The following is a 25258-nucleotide window of genomic DNA, read 5'->3' as shown; positions in this document are numbered from 1 at the left end:
CCAGATTTGTGCAATATATACGACTGATTGTTGTCCTATGGACAGAGTCTCCCACCTCAGCTGTAGATCTCTGCAGTTCATCCAGAGTGATCATGGGCCTCTTGGCTGCATCTCTGATCAGTCTTCTCCTTGTATGAGCTGAACGTTTAGAGGGACAGCCAGGTCTTGGTAGATTTGCAGTGGTCTGATACTCCTTCCATTTCAATATTATCGCTTGCACAGTGCTCCTTGGGATGTTTAAAGCTTGGGAAATATTTTTGTATCCAAATCCGGCTTTAAACTTCTTCACAACAGTATCTCGGACCTGCCTGGTGTGTTCCTTGTTCTTCATGATGCTCTCTGCGCTTTTAACGGACCTCTGAGACTATCGCAGTGCAGGTGCATTTATACGGAGACTTGATTACACACAGGTGGATTGTATTTATCATCATTAGTCATTTAGGTCAACATTGGATCATTCAGAGATCCTCACTGAACTTCTGGAGAGAGTTTGCTGCACTGAAAGTAAAGGGGCTGAATAATTTTGCACGCCCAAATTTCAGTTTTTAAAAAAGTTTGATATATCCAATAAATGTCGTTCCCACTTCATGATTGTGTCCCACTTGTTGTTGATTCTTCACAAAAAAATACAGTTTTATATCTTTATGTTTGAAGCCTGAAATGTGGCAAAAGGTCGCAAAGTTCAAGGGGGCTGAATACTTTCGCAAGGCACTGTATATCAGATTATACAATAATCCAATTAAATAATCATATATACTGCATGTATGTTTGTATCAATATTTGACATAGATGCTGCAGTTATTAAAGAAAAGGTGAAATCAGCCCCTGCAAAGAAAGGTAAAAATGTTTTCAAATCTGTGGTTAATATGTCATTTGATAGTGTTTGATAGAGGCTGAAAGTCACTATTTACTGAGAAGCTGAATTTAGCAGTGAGAAGACCAAACCAGCTCTTGCAAAGAAATAAATAAATAGCCCAATTCTTTAGATTAATTTTGTGTCTTCTCCAATGATAGTTTTAGAAGCTGAAATTCACAAAGAAAACGCCAAAGCAGCTTCATCAAAGAAAGGTATGGATAACTTTTTTCTTTAGACTTGAAACAAAAAACGCTAGTCTTACTCTAAATAGATGTCTGCCACAGAGTGTGCTTCATTTCTCTCTCAAACAAATACTCAGTATGGGTTTGAATCAATTGCAGTTTGAACCTTTGCTGTATATGTTATCATTCTTGTTTAATTAGAGTCCAAGGAAACTAAGGAACAAGCCAAACCAGAGCCTTCAAAAGAAGGTACAGATAGGATATTTTTTTCTGGCTTCAAAATGTATAATGGCGTAATTCTTGAGATTCATGTTGTGTTGTCTTGTCCAATGCTTGTTTTAGACAGTGAAGTTCCCAAAGAACAGACCAAAGCAGCTACATCAAAGAAAGGTACAAAGTATTCTTTGTGTACCACAGAACCCATTTTCGCATTACTGAGCCAAGCCAGCCTACAGTATACTTGGCTGGCCTAGATACTCATCAACCATAGCTGCTGGAATTGTGCTGGAAAGGACAATGTGAAAAGAAAATATCTAAACGAGCACAGTTCAGTTTGGCTTGGCCCGATAATCTGAATCAGATAAGCCTGTGTTGTATGACAGAAGGTCCAGTTTATTAAATCTTTTTTTTTCTGATTTAGATGCTGAAGCAAAAGAAAAGGCCAAATTAGCTCCAGAAAAGAAAGGTATGAAATTATTTTTGAATTGTTAATTTTCCACTTATTCCAACAATAAGTAGGCAGCCTATGTGTCCATTTTATGCTATTTATAAAACATTCAATAAGTTATTATTGTAAGGACTGTTGTACGTGAACTTAGAAGCTGAAGTTTCCAAAGAAAAAGCCAAAGTAACTCCTTCAAATGAAGGTAACCGAATGTATTGATTTTTAACACCACCAATATAATATTACAGACAGTACATCATCTCAGAGAAAAACATGTATCCTGCTATATTCATAGAGAAACACAATTATGTTGCTTTTGATTCAGATGCTGCAGTTATTAAAGAAAAGGTCAAATCAGCCCCTGCAAAGAAAGGTAAGAATTTGGTTAGTATGTAATTAGGAATTTGTTATAATATTTGTTTGCATTGTGTTGTATTTATTTAAATTCACGGCATATTTTTTGTTACTTTCATTGTTTATAAATGTTTATAATCTCTTCCAAATGTGACAAATCTAAATTCAGAGTTAGCAATTGAAAATGCACTCACTACTGTAAATAGTTCTGGATAAGAGTGTCTGTTAAATGACAAAAATTGTAAATGTAAAATAAATATTGAGGTGAACAGATAGCCATAACAAATTATTTAATTTAAATGTAAATATGTATTTTCTCTTTGCACACAAATGTTATTTTGCAATATTGTGTATTGTTTGATAAGCAGTATATTACATTTAAGAACATATGTATTCTGTACAATAATTTAGTGTATAATATATATCAGATTATACAATAATCCAATTAAATAATCATATATACTGCATGTATGTTTGTATCAATATTTGACATAGATGCTGCAGTTATTAAAGAAAAGGTGAAATCAGCCCCTGCAAAGAAAGGTAAAAATGTTTTCAAATCTGTGGTTAATATGTCATTTGATAGTGTTTGATAGAGGCTGAAAGTCACTATTTACTGAGAAGCTGAATTTAGCAGTGAGAAGACCAAACCAGCTCTTGCAAAGAAATAAATAAATAGCCCAATTCTTTAGATTAATTTTGTGTCTTCTCCAATTATAGTTTTAGAAGCTGAAATTCACAAAGAAAACGCCAAAGCAGCTTCATCAAAGAAAGGTATGGATAACTTTTTTCTTTAGACTTGAAACAAAAAACGCTAGTCTTACTCTAAATAGATGTCTGCCACAGAGTGTGCTTCATTTCTCTCTCAAACAAATACTCAGTATGGGTTTGAATCAATTGCAGTTTGAACCTTTGCTGTATATGTTATCATTCTTGTTTAATTAGAGTCCAAGGAAACTAAGGAACAAGCCAAACCAGAGCCTTCAAAAGAAGGTACAGATAGGATATTTTTTTCTGGCTTCAAAATGTATAATGGCGTAATTCTTGAGATTCATGTTGTGTTGTCTTGTCCAATGCTTGTTTTAGAGAGTGAAGTTCCCAAAGAACAGACCAAAGCAGCTACATCAAAGAAAGGTACAAAGTATTCTTTGTGTACCACAGAACCCATTTTCGCATTACTGAGCCAAGCCAGCCTACAGTATACTTGGCTGGCCTAGATACTCATCAATCATAGCTGCTGGAATTGTGCTGGAAAGGACAATGTGAAAAGAAAATATCTAAACGAGCACAGTTCAGTTTGGCTTGGCCCGATAATCTGAATCAGATAAGCCTGTGTTGTATGACAGAAGGTCCAGTTTATTAAATCTTTTTTTTTCTGATTTAGATGCTGAAGCAAAAGAAAAGGCCAAATTAGCTCCAGAAAAGAAAGGTATGAAATTATTTTTGAATTGTTAATTTTCCACTTATTCCAATAATAAGTAGGCAGCCTATGTGTCCATTTTATGCTATTTATAAAACATTCAATAAGTTATTATTGTAAGGACTGTTGTACGTGAACTTAGAAGCTGAAGTTTCCAAAGAAAAAGCCAAAGTAACTCCTTCAAATGAAGGTAACCGAATGTATTGATTTTTAACACCACCAATATAATATTACAGACAGTACATCATCTCAGAGAAAAACATGTATCCTGCTATATTCATAGAGAAACACAATTATGTTGCTTTTGATTCAGATGCTGCAGTTATTAAAGAAAAGGTCAAATCAGCCCCTGCAAAGAAAGGTAAGAATTTGGTTAGTATGTAATTAGGAATTTGTTATAATATTTGTTTGCATTGTGTTGTATTTATTTAAATTCACGGCATATTTTTTGTTACTTTCATTGTTTATAAATGTTTATAATCTCTTCCAAATGTGACAAATCTAAATTCAGAGTTAGCAATTGAAAATGCACTCACTACTGTAAATAGTTCTGGATAAGAGTGTCTGTTAAATGACAAAAATTGTAAATGTAAAATAAATATTGAGGTGAACAGATAGCCATAACAAATTATTTAATTTAAATGTAAATATGTATTTTCTCTTTGCACACAAATGTTATTTTGCAATATTGTGTATTGTTTGATAAGCAGTATATTACATTTAAGAACATATGTATTCTGTACAATAATTTAGTGTATAATATATATCAGATTATACAATAATCCAATTAAATAATCATATATACTGCATGTATGTTTGTATCAATATTTGACATAGATGCTGCAGTTATTAAAGAAAAGGTGAAATCAGCCCCTGCAAAGAAAGGTAAAAATGTTTTCAAATCTGTGGTTAATACGTCATTTGATAGTGTTTGATAGAGGCTGAAAGTCACTATTTTACTGAGAAGCTGAATTTAGCAGTGAGAAGACCAAACCAGCTCTTGCAAAGAAATAAATAAATAGCCCAATTCTTTAGATTAATTTTGTGTCTTCTCCAATTATAGTTTTAGAAGCTGAAATTCACAAAGAAAACGCCAAAGCAGCTTCATCAAAGAAAGGTATGGATAACTTTTTTCTTTAGACTTGAAACAAAAAACGCTAGTCTTACTCTAAATAGATGTCTGCCACAGAGTGTGCTTCATTTCTCTCTCAAACAAATACTCAGTATGGGTTTGAATCAATTGCAGTTTGAACCTTTGCTGTATATGTTATCATTCTTGTTTAATTAGAGTCCAAGGAAACTAAGGAACAAGCCAAACCAGAGCCTTCAAAAGAAGGTACAGATAGGATATTTTTTTTCTGGCTTCAAAATGTATAATGGCGTAATTCTTGAGATTCATGTTGTGTTGTCTTGTCCAATGCTTGTTTTAGACAGTGAAGTTCCCAAAGAACAGACCAAAGCAGCTACATCAAAGAAAGGTACAAAGTATTCTTTGTGTACCACAGAACCCATTTTCGCATTACTGAGCCAAGCCAGCCTACAGTATACTTGGCTGGCCTAGATACTCATCAATCATAGCTGCTGGAATTGTGCTGGAAAGGACAATGTGAAAAGAACATATCTAAACGAGCACAGTTCAGTTTGGCTTGGCCCGATAATCTGAATCAGATAAGCCTGTGTTGTATGACAGAAGGTCCAGTTTATTAAATCTTTTTTTTTCTGATTTAGATGCTGAAGCAAAAGAAAAGGCCAAATTAGCTCCAGAAAAGAAAGGTATGAAATTATTTTTGAATTGTTAATTTTCCACTTATTCCAATAATAAGTAGGCAGCCTATGTGTCCATTTTATGCTATTTATAAAACATTCAATAAGTTATTATTGTAAGGACTGTTGTACGTGAACTTAGAAGCTGAAGTTTCCAAAGAAAAAGCCAAAGTAACTCCTTCAAATGAAGGTAACCGAATGTATTGATTTTTAACACCACCAATATAATATTACAGACAGTACATCATCTCAGAGAAAAACATGTATCCTGCTATATTCATAGAGAAACACAATTATGTTGCTTTTGATTCAGATGCTGCAGTTATTAAAGAAAAGGTCAAATCAGCCCCTGCAAAGAAAGGTAAGAATTTGGTTAGTATGTAATTAGGAATTTGTTATAATATTTGTTTGCATTGTGTTGTATTTATTTAAATTCACGGCATATTTTTTGTTACTTTCATTGTTTATAAATGTTTATAATCTCTTCCAAATGTGACAAATCTAAATTCAGAGTTAGCAATTGAAAATGCACTCACTACTGTAAATAGTTCTGGATAAGAGTGTCTGTTAAATGACAAAAATTGTAAATGTAAAATAAATATTGAGGTGAACAGATAGCCATAACAAATTATTTAATTTAAATGTAAATATGTATTTTCTCTTTGCACACAAATGTTATTTTGCAATATTGTGTATTGTTTGATAAGCAGTATATTACATTTAAGAACATATGTATTCTGTACAATAATTTAGTGTATAATATATATCAGATTATACAATAATCCAATTAAATAATCATATATACTGCATGTATGTTTGTATCAATATTTGACATAGATGCTGCAGTTATTAAAGAAAAGGTGAAATCAGCCCCTGCAAAGAAAGGTAAAAATGTTTTCAAATCTGTGGTTAATATGTCATTTGATAGTGTTTGATAGAGGCTGAAAGTCACTATTTACTGAGAAGCTGAATTTAGCAGTGAGAAGACCAAACCAGCTCTTGCAAAGAAATAAATAAATAGCCCAATTCTTTAGATTAATTTTGTGTCTTCTCCAATTATAGTTTTAGAAGCTGAAATTCACAAAGAAAACGCCAAAGCAGCTTCATCAAAGAAAGGTATGGATAACTTTTTTCTTTAGACTTGAAACAAAAAACGCTAGTCTTACTCTAAATAGATGTCTGCCACAGAGTGTGCTTCATTTCTCTCTCAAACAAATACTCAGTATGGGTTTGAATCAATTGCAGTTTGAACCTTTGCTGTATATGTTATCATTCTTGTTTAATTAGAGTCCAAGGAAACTAAGGAACAAGCCAAACCAGAGCCTTCAAAAGAAGGTACAGATAGGATATTTTTTTCTGGCTTCAAAATGTATAATGGCGTAATTCTTGAGATTCATGTTGTGTTGTCTTGTCCAATGCTTGTTTTAGAGAGTGAAGTTCCCAAAGAACAGACCAAAGCAGCTACATCAAAGAAAGGTACAAAGTATTCTTTGTGTACCACAGAACCCATTTTCGCATTACTGAGCCAAGCCAGCCTACAGTATACTTGGCTGGCCTAGATACTCATCAATCATAGCTGCTGGAATTGTGCTGGAAAGGACAATGTGAAAAGAAAATATCTAAACGAGCACAGTTCAGTTTGGCTTGGCCCGATAATCTGAATCAGATAAGCCTGTGTTGTATGACAGAAGGTCCAGTTTATTAAATCTTTTTTTTTCTGATTTAGATGCTGAAGCAAAAGAAAAGGCCAAATTAGCTCCAGAAAAGAAAGGTATGAAATTATTTTTGAATTGTTAATTTTCCACTTATTCCAATAATAAGTAGGCAGCCTATGTGTCCATTTTATGCTATTTATAAAACATTCAATAAGTTATTATTGTAAGGACTGTTGTACGTGAACTTAGAAGCTGAAGTTTCCAAAGAAAAAGCCAAAGTAACTCCTTCAAATGAAGGTAACCGAATGTATTGATTTTTAACACCACCAATATAATATTACAGACAGTACATCATCTCAGAGAAAAACATGTATCCTGCTATATTCATAGAGAAACACAATTATGTTGCTTTTGATTCAGATGCTGCAGTTATTAAAGAAAAGGTCAAATCAGCCCCTGCAAAGAAAGGTAAGAATTTGGTTAGTATGTAATTAGGAATTTGTTATAATATTTGTTTGCATTGTGTTGTATTTATTTAAATTCACGGCATATTTTTTGTTACTTTCATTGTTTATAAATGTTTATAATCTCTTCCAAATGTGACAAATCTAAATTCAGAGTTAGCAATTGAAAATGCACTCACTACTGTAAATAGTTCTGGATAAGAGTGTCTGTTAAATGACAAAAATTGTAAATGTAAAATAAATATTGAGGTGAACAGATAGCCATAACAAATTATTTAATTTAAATGTAAATATGTATTTTCTCTTTGCACACAAATGTTATTTTGCAATATTGTGTATTGTTTGATAAGCAGTATATTACATTTAAGAACATATGTATTCTGTACAATAATTTAGTGTATAATATATATCAGATTATACAATAATCCAATTAAATAATCATATATACTGCATGTATGTTTGTATCAATATTTGACATAGATGCTGCAGTTATTAAAGAAAAGGTGAAATCAGCCCCTGCAAAGAAAGGTAAAAATGTTTTCAAATCTGTGGTTAATACGTCATTTGATAGTGTTTGATAGAGGCTGAAAGTCACTATTTTACTGAGAAGCTGAATTTAGCAGTGAGAAGACCAAACCAGCTCTTGCAAAGAAATAAATAAATAGCCCAATTCTTTAGATTAATTTTGTGTCTTCTCCAATTATAGTTTTAGAAGCTGAAATTCACAAAGAAAACGCCAAAGCAGCTTCATCAAAGAAAGGTATGGATAACTTTTTTCTTTAGACTTGAAACAAAAAACGCTAGTCTTACTCTAAATAGATGTCTGCCACAGAGTGTGCTTCATTTCTCTCTCAAACAAATACTCAGTATGGGTTTGAATCAATTGCAGTTTGAACCTTTGCTGTATATGTTATCATTCTTGTTTAATTAGAGTCCAAGGAAACTAAGGAACAAGCCAAACCAGAGCCTTCAAAAGAAGGTACAGATAGGATATTTTTTTTCTGGCTTCAAAATGTATAATGGCGTAATTCTTGAGATTCATGTTGTGTTGTCTTGTCCAATGCTTGTTTTAGACAGTGAAGTTCCCAAAGAACAGACCAAAGCAGCTACATCAAAGAAAGGTACAAAGTATTCTTTGTGTACCACAGAACCCATTTTCGCATTACTGAGCCAAGCCAGCCTACAGTATACTTGGCTGGCCTAGATACTCATCAATCATAGCTGCTGGAATTGTGCTGGAAAGGACAATGTGAAAAGAACATATCTAAACGAGCACAGTTCAGTTTGGCTTGGCCCGATAATCTGAATCAGATAAGCCTGTGTTGTATGACAGAAGGTCCAGTTTATTAAATCTTTTTTTTTCTGATTTAGATGCTGAAGCAAAAGAAAAGGCCAAATTAGCTCCAGAAAAGAAAGGTATGAAATTATTTTTGAATTGTTAATTTTCCACTTATTCCAATAATAAGTAGGCAGCCTATGTGTCCATTTTATGCTATTTATAAAACATTCAATAAGTTATTATTGTAAGGACTGTTGTACGTGAACTTAGAAGCTGAAGTTTCCAAAGAAAAAGCCAAAGTAACTCCTTCAAATGAAGGTAACCGAATGTATTGATTTTTAACACCACCAATATAATATTACAGATAGTACATCATCTCAGAGAAAAACATGTATCCTGCTATATTCATAGAGAAACACAATTATGTTGCTTTTGATTCAGATGCTGCAGTTATTAAAGAAAAGGTCAAATCAGCCTCTGCAAAGAAAGGTAAGAATGTGTTTAGTATGTAATTAGTATGTAAGATTTGTTTGCGTTTTATTTTATTTTATTCACTGCATAGTTTAGTTACTTTCATTGTTTATAATTATTTATAGTCTGTTCTAAATTTGACAAATCTAAAATCAGAGAAAATGGAAATGGACCCACTACTGTAAATAGTTCTGGATAAGAGTGTCTGTTAAATTACATGTTTTGTAAATGTAATATAAAGATTGAGGTGAAAACAACCCTTACAAATGATCTAATTTCAATATAAATATGTATTTTCTCTTTGCACACAAATGTTATATTGCAATAACGTTTGTTTCTTGTTAGTGTAGGCTTGAGAAGCAGTATATTACATTTAAGAACATATGTATACTATAGAATCATTTATTGTATTTTAAATATCAGATTATACAATACTCCAATTAAATAATCCTATACTGCATGTGTGTCCTTATCAACATTTGAAATAGATGCTGATGTTGTTAAAGAAAAGACTAGACCAGTTCCTGCAAAGAAAGTGAAAACTGTAAAAGACAAGGCAAAACCAGCACTAGCTAAGAAAGGTATTGAAGCAATGTTTTTTTTAAATTGGTTTTACATCTAAAATACAGTATGTATTTACTATGAATTAGTACATTTGTGCTATTATGCTTTAATTTGACCTGCCAGTCTTTCAACTTAAATGTTTTTATTTTATTCAGAGGCTGAAGTTGGCAAAGAAAAGTCCAAACCAACACCTGCAAAGAAAGGTACTGGTGTATTACAGTACTTCACTACAGTAGTTTTTAGACTGAGTAGAACAGGGTGGTCAAAGATATGGCCTGCCTCCTGTGAAATCATCCTGTGCAACCAATGTTGTTTTAAATGTAAGTATTATATTCTTCCTAATATTTAAAAATCATCTAAACATGTTATTTCTGTAGAAAGATCTGGATTCAGCTACTAAGGCTAAATTAACTAAACAACCCCAAGTGTACTAGAGACATCAAACTGGCACATATTGTCTAACATTATTCTTGTCCTCCATTCTCAAGTATCAGAACCTGAATGTTCAAAAGAGAAAACAAAAGCAGCTCATGTCAAGAGATATACAGTGCCTTGCAAAAGTATTAATTCCCATTGGCGTTTTTCCTAATTTGTTTCATTACAACCTGTAATTTAAATGGATTTGGATTTCAAGTAATGGACATATACAAAATAGTCCAAATTTGGTGAAGTTAAAACATTTAAAAAACGGGAAAGTGGTGCATGCATATGTATCCACCCCCTTTGCTATGAAGCCCCTAAATAAGATCTAGTCCAGAAGAGAATTTCAAGGGAACACCAGTAAAGAAAGGTAAAGCAAAGCTAAGATATTGGAGTTGTTCATTTACTGAGATTAATAAGATATATGAAATTGTTTTATTTGTTTAGAACTTGTTGCGCCACTGGGGAAAGCACGACCAAACATTGGAATCAAAGGTAGTAACGTCCCCCATTTTTTTCATTGTTCTTTTTACATTGAATGTTTTCATACTTTGGGAAGTGAAGCCATTGTTAGATTGTATTTGAATTAATACATAAATCAACTTTGAGAACAGGTTTAATAGAAATTGACACATTTTCTCTACCTTGATTTTCATCCTAAGACTTGAAAGATTCTGATGTGGATTGTATGGTCTTTTTTTGACAGAACCTGAAGTGATTCGCAGAAATCACAGTCACATAAATGCTTCTCTTACAAAGGAGAGAGTTAAAGTTGTACTTGTAAAGAAAGGTAAGTGGCATCACTTAAACATAGTATCCATGTTCATGCCCACTGTATTCATTATTTTAAACTTTTAAACACATCTTTAATGTTTCTGTTTTGTTTAGACCTTGCAATGCACAGTGATAAGGCAAACCAACAATATTTGTACACTGAATATTTGATTTTCTGATTTTCTTTTTAAAAATCAGAGCCAGAGAGATTCTTGCAATTTTCATATCCAAAATTCTTTACTAACCATACGAAATTCTTACATTAGTAAGTAGATATTACGATCCCACTTTCCAGCAAGTGTCCCTAATACCTATACATATTTACATGGTACTTACAGTGTCTTCGTAAGGTATTCTCACCTCTTGATTTCTTACACATTTTGTTGTGTTACACTGAATTAAAAAAATGGGTTAAATTGAGATTCACCCCATAATGTCAAAGTGGAATTATATTTTTAGACATTTTTACAAATTAATTAAAAATGAAAAGCTGAAATGTCTTGAGTCAATAAGTATTAAACCACTTTGTTACGGCAAGCCAAAATAAGTTCAGGAGTATAAATTGGCTTAACAGGTCAAATAATAAGTTGCATGGAATCACTGTGTGCAATATGTGTTTAACATTCTTTTTTAATGACTACCTCACCTCTGTACCCCACACATAACCTCTGTACCCCACACATATAATTATCTGTAAAGTCCCTCAGGCGAGCAATGAGTTTCAAACACAGAGTCAACCACAAAGACTAGGGATGTTTGCCAATGCCTCACAAAGAAGGGCACCTATTGGTAGATGGGTAAAAAATCAAATAAAAAGCAGACATTGAATATCCGTTTGAGCATGGTGAAGTTATTAATCACACTTTGGATGTTGTGTCAATACAGCCAGTAACTACAAACATATAGGCGTCCTTCCTAACTCAGTAGCTGGAGAGGAAGGAAACCACTCAGGGATTTCACCATGAGGCCAATGGTGATTTTCAAACGTTACAGTGATTAATATCTGTAACTGGCTGTGATAGTAGAAATCTGAGAAAGGATCATCAACATTGAAGGCACAGACTGTAAAAAATGTGGCAAAGAAATTCACTTTATTTCCTGAATTCAAAGCGTTGTTTGTTGCAAATCCAACACAACACATCACTGAGTACCACTCTTCATAGGTTCAAGCATGGTGGTGGCTGCATCACATTATGGGTATGCTTGTCATTGACAAGGACTAGGGAGTTTTTTTTAGGATTAAAAGAAACGTAATAGAGCTAACCACAGGCAAAATCGTAGAGGAAAACCAGGTTCTGTCTGCTTTCCAACAGACACTGGGAGACAAATTCACATTTCAGCAGGACAATAACCTAAAACACAAGGACAAATAAACACGAGTTGCTTACCAAGACGACATTTAAAGACCAAAAAAAATGGACAGCTGTGCCATACAGATTCCAAAATAGTTGGGAAGAGATTTTCGATGTACCGATTCAATTGCACATGGTTTATGAACTGATACACAAAACAACGGCGGATTCAACACTTTGAGTTTTCGAATTTAAATGATAATACAATATGTTTTGCTACCACTAGAATGCTTTAAATATGGGGGATACAAGAGATTCTGCGAAGAGACAGAATCATTAGAACATTTGATTTGGTATTGTCAATACAGTGTATTCTGAAAGTATTCAGACCCCTTCACTTTTTCCACATTTTGTTATGTCGCAGTCTTATTCTAAAATTGTTTTTTCCCCCCCTTAGCAATCTACACACAAACTCCATTCTTCTCTGCAGATCCTCTAAAGCTCTGTCGGGTTGGATGGGGAACATCGCTGCACAGCTATTTTCAGGTCTCTCCAGAGATGTTCGATTGGGTCCGGCTCTGGCTGGGCCACTCAAGGACATTCAGAGACTTGTCCTGAAGCCATTCCTGCCTTGTCTTGGCTGTGTGCTTAGTGTTGTTGTCCTGTTGGAAGGTGAACATTCACCCCAGTTTGAGGTCCTGAATGCTCTGGAGCAGGTTTTAATCAAGGATCTTTCTGTACTTTGCTCCGTTCATCTTTCCCTTGATCCTGACTAGTCTCCCAGTCCGTGCCGCTGAAAAACTTTCCCACAGCATTATGATGCCACCACCATTCTTCACTGTAGGGATGGTATTGATCAGATGATGAGTGGCGCCTGCTTTCTTCCTGACGTGACTCTTTGCATTCAGACCAAAGAGTTCAATCTTGGTTTCATCAGACCAGAGAATCTTGTTTCTCATGGTCAGATTCCTTTAGGTGCCTTTTGGCAAACTCCAAGTGGGCTGTCATGTGTCTTTTAATGAGGAATGGCCTCTGTCTGACCACTCTACCATAAAGGCCTGATTGGTGGAGTGCTGAAGAGATGGTTGTCCTTCTGTGAGGTTCTCAAATCTCCACAGAGGATCTCATGAGCTCTGTCAGAGTGACCATCGGGTTCTTGGTCACCTCCCAGACCACGGCCCTTCTCCCTCGATTGCTCAGTTTGGCCAGGCGGCCAGCTCTAGGAAGACTCTTGGTGGCTACAAACTTCTTCCATTTAAGAATGATGGAGGCCACTGTGTTCTTGGGGACCTTAAATAATGCAAACACATTTTGACTTTTTCGTACCCTTCCCCAGATCTGTGCCTCGGCACAATCCTGTCTCGGAGCTCTACGGACAATTCCTTCAAACTTTGATAGATTGGTTCTTACTCTGACATGCACTATCAACTTTGAGACCCTATGTAGACAGGTGTGTGCCTTTCCAAATCATCTCCAATCAAGTTAATTTACCACAGGTGGGATCCAATCAAGTTGTAGAAACATCTCAAGGATGATCAATGGAAACAGGATGCACCTGTGCTCAATTTCAAGTCTCATAGCAAAGAGTCTGAATACTTATATAAATAAGGTATCTGTTTTTTATTTTTCCTACCTGTTTCCACTTTGTAATTATGGGGTATTGTGTGTAGATTAATTAATACATTATTTTTTGTGACTGCACTTGAAGAAACTTTAAAAGTTCTTGACATTTTCCGAATTGACTGACCTTCATGTCTTAAAGTAACGATGGACTGTCGTTTCTCTTTGCTTGTTTGAGGTGTTCTTGCCATAATATGGACTTGGTATTTTACCATTTTACTTCTGTATATCACCCCTACCTTGTCACAACACAACTGATTTCTCAAACGCATTAAGAAGGAAAGAAATTCCACAAATGAACTTTTAACAAGTCACACCTGTTAATTGAAATGCATTCCAGGTGACTACCTCATGAAGCTGGTTGAGAGAATGACAATAGTGTGCAAAGCTGTCATCAAGGCAAAAGGTGGCTACTTTGAAGAATCTCAAATCTAAAATATATTTTGATTTGTTTAACACTTTTTTGGTTACTACATGATTCCATATGTGTTATTTCATCGTTTTGATGTCTTCTATATTAATCTACAATGTAGAAAATAATAAAAATAAAGAAAAACCCTTGAATGAGTGGGTGCGTCCAAACTTTTGGCTGGTACTGTATATAGGTTCAGAACTTTTGTGAAACACAACAGCACAGTTGAAAATATATGGCAAATATACTAAACAAAAATATAAATGCAACAATATCAAAGGTTTTACTGAGTTAAAAGCAAATCAAGGCCCTAATCTATGGATTTCACATTACTAGGCAAGGGTTCAAGCCGGATGTGGAAGTCCTGGGCTGGCAGGGTTACACGTGGTCAGCAGTTGTGAGATGGGTTGGATGTTCTGCCAAATTCTAAAAAAATTCTGGCAACAGTTCTGGTTGACATTCATGCAGTAAGCATGCCAATAGACTTTTTGCACAACGTAGCAAGGCCCACTTCCGCTCAACTTCCTACCCGATACATAGCTTCCTGTCCGGATCGTGTCCTGTTGCCTGATTGTAGCCATACTAGCCTCGAAGTCACTTGTTTAATCATTACCTCAGTATATTAATATAATCATATTTCTATCGCATTTTTTATCATTCTTGTTGAAAATAGTGTTTATCCGTTCTGTTAGTGATTTTTGTAAGTCGATGATTGTGTTCTGTGGCTTATTTTGTCTCTTAGCTAGCTAGCTGTTAACGCACTAACTAGTAAGCTGGCTAGCAATTAGCCAACACACCCTCCCTTACCAACCATGGCACTGTTTTACACAAAGTGCTTGCAAGAGCTGCCAAAGATAACAGTGGCGGATGTACATCGTCTGGCCAAGACAAGTAATGAAGCACCGATCAGGACTGTTTGAAACAGACACCTCACAAGTCCTCAAATGGCAGCTTCATTAAATAGTACCCACAAAACACCAGTCTCAACATCAACAGTGAAGAGGCGACTACGGGATGCTAGCCTTCTAGGCAGAGTTGCAAAGAAAAAGCCATATCTCAGACTGATCAATAACAATAAAAGATGGGCAAAAGAACACAGACACTGGAAACAGGAACTCTGCCTAGAAGGCCAGCATCCCGGAGTCGCCTCTTCACTGCTGACGTTAGTCTAGTGTTTTGTGGGTATTATTTAATGAAGCTGCCAGTTGAGGACTTGTGAGGCGTCTGTTTCTCAAACTAGACACTATAATGTACTTGTCCTCTTGCTCAGTTGTGCACCGGGGCCTCCCACTCCTCTTTCTATCCTGGTTAGGGCCAGTTTGAGCTGTTTGGTGAAGGCTGTCATCAAGGCAAAGGTTGGCTACTCTAAAGAATCTCAAAAATAAAATATATTGTGATTTGTTTAACACTTTTTTGCTTACTTCATGATTCCATATGTGTTATTTCATCATTTTTGATGTCTTTACTATTATTCTACAATGTATAAAAGAGTAAAAATTAAGAAAAACTCTTGAATAACTTTTGACCGGCTAAGGCATGCACAAATTGTTGCTTAAGAAATGTAATGTATAATGAAAATGTTAAAATTGAATTACACAAACAGATATTATTCAGACCTCTCCTACTAAATCATACACTTCCAAAGACAAGATCAAAACAGTCCGTATACATATGTTCCATATCTACAAATGTTTTGGGCTTTTGTAGAATACCTAGATACTTATGCTCATCTTTTGTTTGTTAGCTGTGTTTGTTAGTAGAGTACTGCTCCACTTATCATGGCTTCTCATTGGTTTTATTCTTGTTTGATTTCGAGTCTGAAGCTTATAAAGGGAAAGCCAAAGGGGCAGCTATAGCAAAATATGGATGGCTCTTATTGCAATATCTGTCCCATTCAGTTCCTCACACATAATATAACTTAATGGGATGCAGTAAAAATGTTGGTTTTTCATTTTTTTCAGAACCTGCTCTGAAAGAGAAGGCCATGCCAGCCCCTGCAAAGAAAGGTATTAGAATTTACTCCCACTTCTCTTACTTAATGAGTTTATTTGATAACAATCCTAGCATTCTTGGTATTTCATTGTTGTTTATTATGTAACGGTAGCATGTAATTCATGTCTACAGTATATACCGTACATTAGATGACCAATTCCCGGATGTCTGACTTTGGGAAACTTTTTTAATAGAAATTGTTAGTTGTACTTTATGTATGCCCTAACCTCCCATTATAACTATTATCATTGTACTTAAATTTGTGTTTTTGTTTAGAACGTGAGGCTCCCAACCAGAAGGACAAACCAGTATCTCAAAAGAAAGGTACTGATTCAATTCAAGGTATTGTTTTTCAGGGAAACGTTCATTTAGCAGAAGATAGAATTACGTGTCTTTTCATTTATTTTGATTCAGTTGTGGTGAAATATGTATATTTGTGTAATTTGATTCAGAACCTGCTCTTAAAGAATATACCAAACCAGCCCTTCTAAAGAAAGACACTGACACGGTTTAATCTCTCTAGTTTATTTTCAATACTCTATTTTTCTAAGTATAACTCATATAACTCATAAAAGGTTTATATAATACTTGAAGCATCTATTCTATTCCAATAACTAATACTTGAACATCTATTCCAAGTGTGTCAAACATCCCACATTATTAATTCAGGAGTAATTGATGGCAAGGCATAATATGCAGTGTGGCTCCCCAAACCTCAGTGAAGACGGCCTCAGTGCAAAATGGGGGGCACCCCTGATTTCACCTCTGATTTGACTGTGGTAATAATGGACAGATTGGTTTGCTAATTGTACAGTGTGAGGGGACATCCATAATTTCCTGTACACTGACCAATCATTCTGATATGATTCTGTTTGTTTGTAACTCATTTCTTAATACTTGTTCATGCTCCTTAGACTATGTTTACAATGGTAGAGATGCTGTATAGGTGCTTGCTTCCATGTTCTTTATTACTGCTCTTTGAAATACTAAACAAATATTGTTTTTTTAATGCTTTTATTTAACTTGGCAAGTCAGTTAAGAACAAATTCTTATTTACAATTACGGCCTACCAAAAGGCAAACGACCTCCTGCGGGGACGGGGGCTGGGATTAAAAATAAAAATGTAATTAAAATATAGGACAAAACACACATCACGACAAGAGAGACACAACAACATTACATAAAGAGAGGCCTAAGACAACAACAAAGCATGGTAAAATAGTTTCCTCCTATGTTTTTAGTGCCTGAGGCTCCCAAAGAAAAGGCCAAGCCAGCAGATCCTACAAAAAGTAATAATTTTTTGTCACACTTTAAACAAACTTAATTTTCTCAACTGTCCATGAAAAAAAAAAGTTGTATTTTTCACAGAACCTGATGTCATTCATAGAAATTATTATATTACAAAGGAGAGAGTTAAAGTTGTCTATGAAAAAAAGTATTACAATTCATTCCAAATAATATGCATATTAAATATTTTTGTGAATTAAACTAGAGATTGTTTAGAATGTTGAGATATGTCACTTTTCCAGAAAAAAGGGAAGATTTCACATGGGATTACATTTCTGACTAAATATATTATAGCAGCACCTATGAATGCTTCATAGAGCATTCATGAATTCTTCATAAACACATCATAGATGTTTAAAACATTTAACAGAAAAGTCATACTACATAAATGATAAAAGGACCTTACATCAGTTACCCTTTCACCAACCATATAGCATGGGATTTGTTCATGATTTGTTTCAAAAGCATCTATATATTTATCATTCTATAGGCTGCTGTACATTTAGGTTGTTAGTGTGGATTCTGTTCCTGTCGGCATGTCCCTAGTTAAAGGTCACTCCATTCCATTTGATTTAGTCTCTCCTGAAAGAGAAGACCAAAACATCATATACTTAAAAAAATATAGATATTTAGATACTCGGCAAGTCAGTTAAGAACAAATTCTTCTTTACAATGACTGCCTACAACGGCCAATTGTGCGCCACCCTATGGAAATCCCAATCACAGCCGGTTGTGCCGATACTGCCTAGTCAAATAATTATTTTTTTATTTATTTAATCTTTATCATGAAATGGATGATGGGTGGGTGGCAGGCGGGTTGAATAAAGACAAGATAATACCTTAAATCCATAGGCCTAAATGTATCTTTCCTGTGCAATTTATATCTATCTATAGGCTACATTAGAGGGTTTTCTTTCATTATTTTTGCATTAGTGCAAAAGCCTATTACCTAATTGTATATGGCCAAATGCTTTTGGAAACCACCAGAAAACGTTCATGTCAATTCACTGAGGCAAAACGGACAATGACCAGTTGCATCACTGCCTGGTATGGCAACTGCTCGGCATCCGACCGTAAAGCGCTACAGAGGGTAGTGTGTACTGCCCAATACATCACTGGTGCCAAGCTTCCTGCCATCCAGGACCAGAGGAAGGCCCAAAAAACTGTCAAAGACTCCAGTCTCCCAAGTCATAGACTGTTCTTTCTGCTGCTGCATGGCAAGCAGTACCAGAGCTAGGTAATAGGTCTAAAAAGCACCGTTAACAGCTTCTTCCCCCAAGCCATGAGACTGCTGAACAATCAAATGGCCACCCATACTATTTACATTGTTATGCATTTGTTATGCATTTGATCCCTGGTCCCCAAATGGCTTTGCTCCTCAAAAGGAGCAGATATGAAAGAGAAAACTTTACCAATGTCAACTAGATTGAATCATTCATTCTGACAATTTATGACATTCTGGTGAGCTCTATTTAGTCTTCACGGGCAACGTAAAGGCTAATGACAGAAGAGAAGCAGCATGTAGCCTAAAAACCTATTTAAATACAGTCTCTGACTGTAACCTACAGCGCATTTTCTATATTAGCAGGTTAGTGTCTGGTGCGGACCACAGAGTTTCACTTTATCAACTATAGTCAGGTGGATGCAGATGGGTAATTAGCAATTGCGGGCGAGTGCAGATGAACAAACAGCTGACTAGCGCACCACTAGTGGCTAGCACTGGGATTGAATACGTGACCCTCGGAGTGGGAGTCTGCAGTTTAAAGGCACATCCACCAACCGCAATCCTACTTGACAGTATTTTTTTATAAACTTTTTATTTTACCTTTATTTAAGTAGGCAAGTGAACAAATTCTTATTTTCAATGACAGCCTAGGAACGGTGGGTTAACTGCCTTGTTCAGGGGCAGAACAACAGATTTTTACTTTGTCAACTTAAGGATTCGATCTTGCAACCTTTCGGTTACTAATCCAATCAATGCTTTTACCACTAGGCTACCTGCCGCCCCTAAGTAACGTTAATAGGCACTCACATAGCTTCCTCATTTCGCCAGGTCCAAATGTAATTTGGTACCTGCAGAATCGGCACCTTCTGGCGTATTCCATAAGAAAATGAGCTGGTTTTATGTTTCATGAGTCCCCTACAAACAAGAGAGCTGTGATCAATATAGTTTTATATAAACACCATTTGTTTTAGTTCATTTTAATAACCAGAATCAGAACCAGGAATCCCCTTCAAAAGATATTGATTTATCTCAGATTCATCTTTTTTTTGTACAAAGTAACAGTTTTGAGAAAGTGTTCGGTCTGTTTTTACATGTACATACTATGTACAGTAAATTGCATATGGTTTATATATACTGAAAAATTATAAATGTTCCCTACAATTTACAACCGCTTTCCTCCCCTCACAGCCTACATTGTCAATCAACACTACACAATATTTGACTCAAATGTAACGTTTGCGTGACTTTGTAATGTTTTGTCATTTCACAAAAAATTGTGAAATAATCAGCTTTAGGACAAGCAAAATCATCTTGTCCTAAAGCTGATGTTTTTATCGTACATGCAGTTAAGAGCCGTGCTGTAATAATGCTATGTCATTTCTTGTTCCTACTTGTTTCAGAACCTGAGGGTGTGAAAGAGATGGACAAACCAGACCCTGTTAAGAAAGGTACAGTGTATGGATTTAGTTTCCATGCTCACCCATTCATGTCTTCTGTCAACTCAATACCCTTCGACTGTTATTTAGATAGGGTCTCATTCAAAACTGTTCTGTTTTTGACTTAGAACCTGAAGCTACAAAAAAGAAGGCTAAGCCAGCAACTGTAACGAAAGGTACAGGTGTCGTTTTTGTTCATTTTAATCACTGTTGGATCTCTGTTAATTCTCGGTTTTCATGTCCTCCGGATCAGATGACCCCTGGATATAGCTTTGTTTTCTATATGTACAGTGCCTTCAGAAAGTATCCACACCCCTTAACTTTTTTCTATTTTTTTTGTTTTACAAAGTGAGATTAAAATGGACCTAATTGTCAATCCTTTGTCAACAATCTACTCAAAATACGCTGTAATATCAAAGTGGAAGAAAAATTCTAACATTTGTAAAAAATAATATGAAACATAACACACTAACCTATCTTGAAGATTCACCTTTGGCAGAAATTACAGCTGTGAGTCTTTCGTGGTATTTTGTATTCGTATTTATTATGGATCACCATTAGCTGCTGCCATAAGGTTCCATAAGGCGTTTTATTAATCTGTTTTTTAAAACAAATTTTACTGCTTGCATGAGTTACTTGATGTGGAGTAGAGTTCCATGTAGTCATGGCTATATTTAGTACTGTCCCATAGTCTGTTCTGGACTTGGGGACTGTAAAGAGACCTCTTGTGGCATGTCTTGTGGGGTATGCATGGGTGTCCGAGCTGTGCGCCAGTAGTTCAAACAGACAGCTTGGTGCATTCAACATGTCAATACCTTTCATAAACACAAGCAGTGACGAAGTCAATCTGTCTTCCACTTTGAGCCAGGAGAGATTAACATGCATATTATTAATATTAGATCTCTGTGTACATCCAAGGGCCAGCCGTGGCCTGTTCTGAACCAATTTCAATTGTCCTTTTTTGTGGCACCTGACCACACGAATAAACTATGGCCTGTAGGACCTGCCTTGTTGAAAGTGCTGACAAGAAGGTCGAGCAGCACCTTATTATAGACAGACTTCTCCCCATCTTAGCTACTGTTGTGTCAATATGTTTGACCATGACAGTTTACAATCCAGGCAAACTCCAAGCAGTTTAGTCACCTCAACTTTCCCAATTTACACATTATTTATTACAAGATTTAGTTGAGATTTAGGGTTTAGTGAATGATTTGTCCCAAATACAATGCATTTAGATTTAGAAATATTTATTTAACTTATTCGGGCAACTGAGTTAGGAAAGACACCTGTATCTTTGTAGTTATTGAGGGTATTGATACACCATCTGTTGTACCTATTGCTGTTGCATCTTCTTCACCACACTGTCTGTGTGGGTGGACTATTTCAGTTTGTCAGTGATGTGTACGCCTAGGAACTTGAAGCTTTCCTCCTTCTCCACTGAGGTACGGTCAAAGTGGATAGGGGGGAGCTCCCTCCGCCTCTTTCCTGAAGTCCACAATCAGCTCTTTTGTTTTGTTGAGTGAGAGGTTATTTTCCTGGCACCACACTCCCAGAGCCCTCACCTCCTCCGTGTAGGCTATCTTGTCATTGTTGGTAATCCGGCCTAGCACTGTTGTGTTGTCTGCAAACTTGATGATTGAGTTTGAGGCGTGCATGGCCATGCAGTCATGGGTGAACAGGGAGTACAGGAGGGATCTAGGCACGCAACATTGTGGGCCCCAGTGTTGAGGATCAGCAAAGTGAAGGTGTTGTTTCCTACCTTCACCACCTGGGGGCGACCCGTTAGGAAGTCCAGGACCCAGTTGCGCAGGGCGGGGTTCAGACCCAGGGCCTTGAGCTTAATGATGAGCTTGGAGGGTAATATGGTGTTGAATGCTGAGCTATAGTCAATGAACAGCATTCTTACATAGGTATTCCTCTTGCCCAGATGGGATAGGGCAGTGTGCAGTGCGATGGCTGTTACATTGTCTGTGGATCTAGTGGGGCGGTGTTTGAAATGAGCTGTTCGACTGAGGGACCTTACAGATAATTGTATGTATCGGGCCCAGAGATGAGGTAGTCATAAAAAAATTATGTTAGACACTATTATTGCACACAGAGTCCGTGCAACTTATGTGACTTGTTAAAGCAAGTGTTCACTCCTCAACTTAATTAGGATTGCCATAACAAAGAGGTTGAATACTTATTGCCTCAAGACGTTTCAGCTTTTCATTTTTAATTAATAACAATTCCGAAAAATATAATTCCACTTTGACATTATGTGTTATTGTGTGTAGGCCAGTGACAAAAAAAATCTAAATTGAATCCATTTTAAATTCAGGTTGTAACACAACAAAAATGTGTAAAAAGTCAAGGGGTGTGAATTCTTTCTGAAGGCTCTGTATGTTCTCTGTGTGTGTTTTTCAATATTGTGAAATACATTTTTGTAATGTAACAAAACAATTTACACAATAGATTCACACCCCTTTTGATAACTTTACAGAACTATACAACCCCTTTTGACAAACACTGAAATCAGTGGAGGCTGCTGAGGGGAGGACAGCTCATAATAATGGCTGTAACGGGAATCAATGGAATGGTATCAACCACATGGAAACCACGTGTTTAATGTCATTCTATTGACTCTATTCCAGACATTATTATGAGCCGTCCTCCCCTCAGCAGCCTCCAATGACTGAATTGTACGCTAACATGTATTTCCTATACTACCAGTGGTTTCCAAAGAGACAGCCAAACATGTCCCTGTAAAGACAGGTATTTACGTAGTGTTCAGCTGCTGACGTTAAGCTGCATTTAAGCTTTTTCATGAAACAAAGCAATTTTTCTGAGGGGCTGCCAAAATTGGATAATTTCTTAAAAGGCCCAGTGCAGTCAAATGTAATTTTCCTTTTTGTATATGTATATACATACATATACAAAAAGGAAAATTACATTTGACTGCACTGAATATTTTCCAAATGCACTGCATGTATGTGTATGTGTATATATATATATATATATATATATATACACATACACATACACATACACATACATGCAGTGCATTTGGAAAATATTCAGACCCCTTAACATTTTCCACATTTTGTTACATTACTGCCTCATTCTAAAATGTATTAAATAAAAACATTTATTCAGCAATCTACTCACAAAACCCCATAGTGACAAAGTGAAAACAGGTTCTTAGAAATTTTTGCAAAAACTAAATACCTTTTTTTAGACGCTTTGCTATGAGACTTGAAATTGAGCGCAGGTGCATCTTGTTTCTATTGATCAACCTTGATTGGAGTCCACCTGTGGTAAATTAAATTGATTGGACATGATTTGGAAAGGTACACACCTTTCTATATAAGGTCCCACAGTTGACGGTGCATGTCAGAGCAAGAACCAAGCCATGAGGTCGAAGTAATGAGCTGTAGAGCTCCGTGACAGGATTGTGTCGAGGCAGGGAACTGGGGAAGGATACAAAAAAAATTCTGCAGCATTGAAGGTCCCCAAGAACATTGGCCTCCATCATTCTTAAATGGAAGAAGTTTGGAACTACCAAGACTCTCGTTAAGGCTGGCTGCTCGGCCAAATTGAGCAATCGGGGAAGAAGGGCCTTGGTCAGGGAGGTGACCAAGAAGCCGATGGTCACTCTGAGAGAGCTCTAGAGTTCCTATGTGGAGATGGAATAAACCTCCAGAAGGACAACCATCTCTACAGCACTAACCAATCAGGTATTTATGGTAGAGTGAACTCTTTGGTCTCAATGCCAAGTGTCACGTCTGAAGGAAACCTGGCACCATCCCTACGGTGAAGCATGGTGGTGGCAGCATTATACTGCTGGGATGTTTTTTAGTGGCAGGGACTGGGAGACTAGTCAGGATCAAGGGAAAGATGAACAGAGAGATCTTTGATGATAACCTGCTCCAGAGCGCTAACTAATGTTGGTGCCAACTAATGTTGGTGTAGTCTAATCTTAATGTTTCATTTGTTCCCAATTTATGTAATCCCTTAAAACTGTCTTTAAAATAAAATTGTCTGATATGGTCATCATCAAGATCAGAGGTGAAATATGCCTGCACAGTCCATATTTGAAATCTGCAACCATTTTTTATCAAATGAAAATGTAGTCTATAAAGTTGTTTTGAATGGTATATATTATTTTACCATTTAAGGTGAAACATTTGAATTAAATATAGGCCTAATAGTTATACATTCTTAATCTATAATAATAATAATTTTTGCATTCATCAGCCTTACTCTTTCCGATGCTCCTGAGGTCGATACTTTATTGGGGGCAAGAGTAGAAAACCCAGACCAGCTGTCTGGTATCATAATCACTTGACACGGTAACAACTGATCTGCTGGTTTATCCTCATGGATTTTTTTTATTGCAATCAAGCTTAGTTTAGCATGCAGGTGCATGTAAACTCCTGTTAGTAGTGTTTTAAGATATCCAGCTGTATTGCGTTGCATAGCGCTACATTGACTTGTTGGTTTTTATGGGGTTTACTATCATATCCTAACAGCCCTCTTGTTTTAAATTTCTTTTGACCTTTACCCTTTCAGGTGACCAAATAAGCAATACAAATGTAAAGTTTTCTTGGAATGTTTATGGGCAACACAGAGACTGAAGCTACAAAAGACAATGTCAAACCAACAGCTCTGAGGAAATGTTGAGAAATAATTTCTCAGCTGATCTGTCTGTAAATTACACCAATCCAATTTGTGTTTCACTGGAAAATACTCAAATCTAGAGTCTGAGTAGGCTGAACCAGAACCAACAACTCCTTAGCTATGTAATATTTGTCAAAATGTGCATCAACTTGTCAAGATATCCTCGATGTCTGATGAAATCCCTTAGTTTATTTCCAAAACAGAAATTTTACCAGGAAATGAAAACGAACACACAATTATGAAACATCAGACGCTTTTTTGAATACATTTTCTTGGTCCTAGAGTTATATAATGTTCAGAGTACATTGAGGGGAGTTACTGCTTTCAATAAATGTCCAAAAAAATAAGATTCGCTCAAATTGAGTTACAAGGTTTTCATCAGATAGTATGTTTTGTTTCATATATTTATAAATTAATTCCTTACATCATGAAGTATTGAAATGTTTAGAACTAGTCATCAAATGAGAT

General features: G+C 35.9%; 1 protein-coding gene and 1 pseudogene across 1 annotated transcript in view; one reads left to right on the top strand and one right to left on the bottom strand.

The window, feature by feature from the left end:
• LOC139385202 (axoneme-associated protein mst101(2)) overlaps positions 1-25258 on the top strand; it is a 280755-nt gene that overhangs the window by 240063 nt on the left and 15434 nt on the right. Inside the window, exons 21-63 of the mRNA XM_071130313.1 lie at positions 790-837; positions 1015-1068; positions 1240-1287; positions 1381-1428; positions 1679-1723; positions 1857-1904; positions 2028-2075; positions 2552-2599; positions 2777-2830; positions 3002-3049; positions 3143-3190; positions 3441-3485; positions 3598-3666; positions 3790-3837; positions 4314-4361; positions 4540-4593; positions 4765-4812; positions 4907-4954; positions 5205-5249; positions 5362-5430; positions 5554-5601; positions 6078-6125; positions 6303-6356; positions 6528-6575; positions 6669-6716; positions 6967-7011; positions 7124-7192; positions 7316-7363; positions 7840-7887; positions 8066-8119; positions 8291-8338; positions 8433-8480; positions 8731-8775; positions 8888-8956; positions 9080-9127; positions 9598-9690; positions 9829-9876; positions 10541-10588; positions 10800-10883; positions 16153-16197; positions 16460-16525; positions 20096-20143; positions 20260-20307. Of these exons, the coding sequence (XP_070986414.1) occupies positions 790-837; positions 1015-1068; positions 1240-1287; positions 1381-1428; positions 1679-1723; positions 1857-1904; positions 2028-2075; positions 2552-2599; positions 2777-2830; positions 3002-3049; positions 3143-3190; positions 3441-3485; positions 3598-3666; positions 3790-3837; positions 4314-4361; positions 4540-4593; positions 4765-4812; positions 4907-4954; positions 5205-5249; positions 5362-5430; positions 5554-5601; positions 6078-6125; positions 6303-6356; positions 6528-6575; positions 6669-6716; positions 6967-7011; positions 7124-7192; positions 7316-7363; positions 7840-7887; positions 8066-8119; positions 8291-8338; positions 8433-8480; positions 8731-8775; positions 8888-8956; positions 9080-9127; positions 9598-9690; positions 9829-9876; positions 10541-10588; positions 10800-10883; positions 16153-16197; positions 16460-16525; positions 20096-20143; positions 20260-20307 (2259 nt within the window). The remainder of the gene's footprint in view (positions 1-789; positions 838-1014; positions 1069-1239; positions 1288-1380; positions 1429-1678; positions 1724-1856; positions 1905-2027; positions 2076-2551; positions 2600-2776; positions 2831-3001; positions 3050-3142; positions 3191-3440; positions 3486-3597; positions 3667-3789; positions 3838-4313; positions 4362-4539; positions 4594-4764; positions 4813-4906; positions 4955-5204; positions 5250-5361; positions 5431-5553; positions 5602-6077; positions 6126-6302; positions 6357-6527; positions 6576-6668; positions 6717-6966; positions 7012-7123; positions 7193-7315; positions 7364-7839; positions 7888-8065; positions 8120-8290; positions 8339-8432; positions 8481-8730; positions 8776-8887; positions 8957-9079; positions 9128-9597; positions 9691-9828; positions 9877-10540; positions 10589-10799; positions 10884-16152; positions 16198-16459; positions 16526-20095; positions 20144-20259; positions 20308-25258) is intronic.
• On the bottom strand, positions 12797-13577 carry LOC139384951 (uncharacterized; annotated as a pseudogene).

This window comes from Oncorhynchus clarkii, chromosome 26 (assembly GCF_045791955.1).
Source record: "Oncorhynchus clarkii lewisi isolate Uvic-CL-2024 chromosome 26, UVic_Ocla_1.0, whole genome shotgun sequence".
Taxonomy (NCBI): Eukaryota; Metazoa; Chordata; class Actinopteri; order Salmoniformes; family Salmonidae; genus Oncorhynchus; species Oncorhynchus clarkii.
Note: the sequence above shows the minus strand (reverse complement) of the source record. Positions and strands in the feature narration are given on the sequence as shown.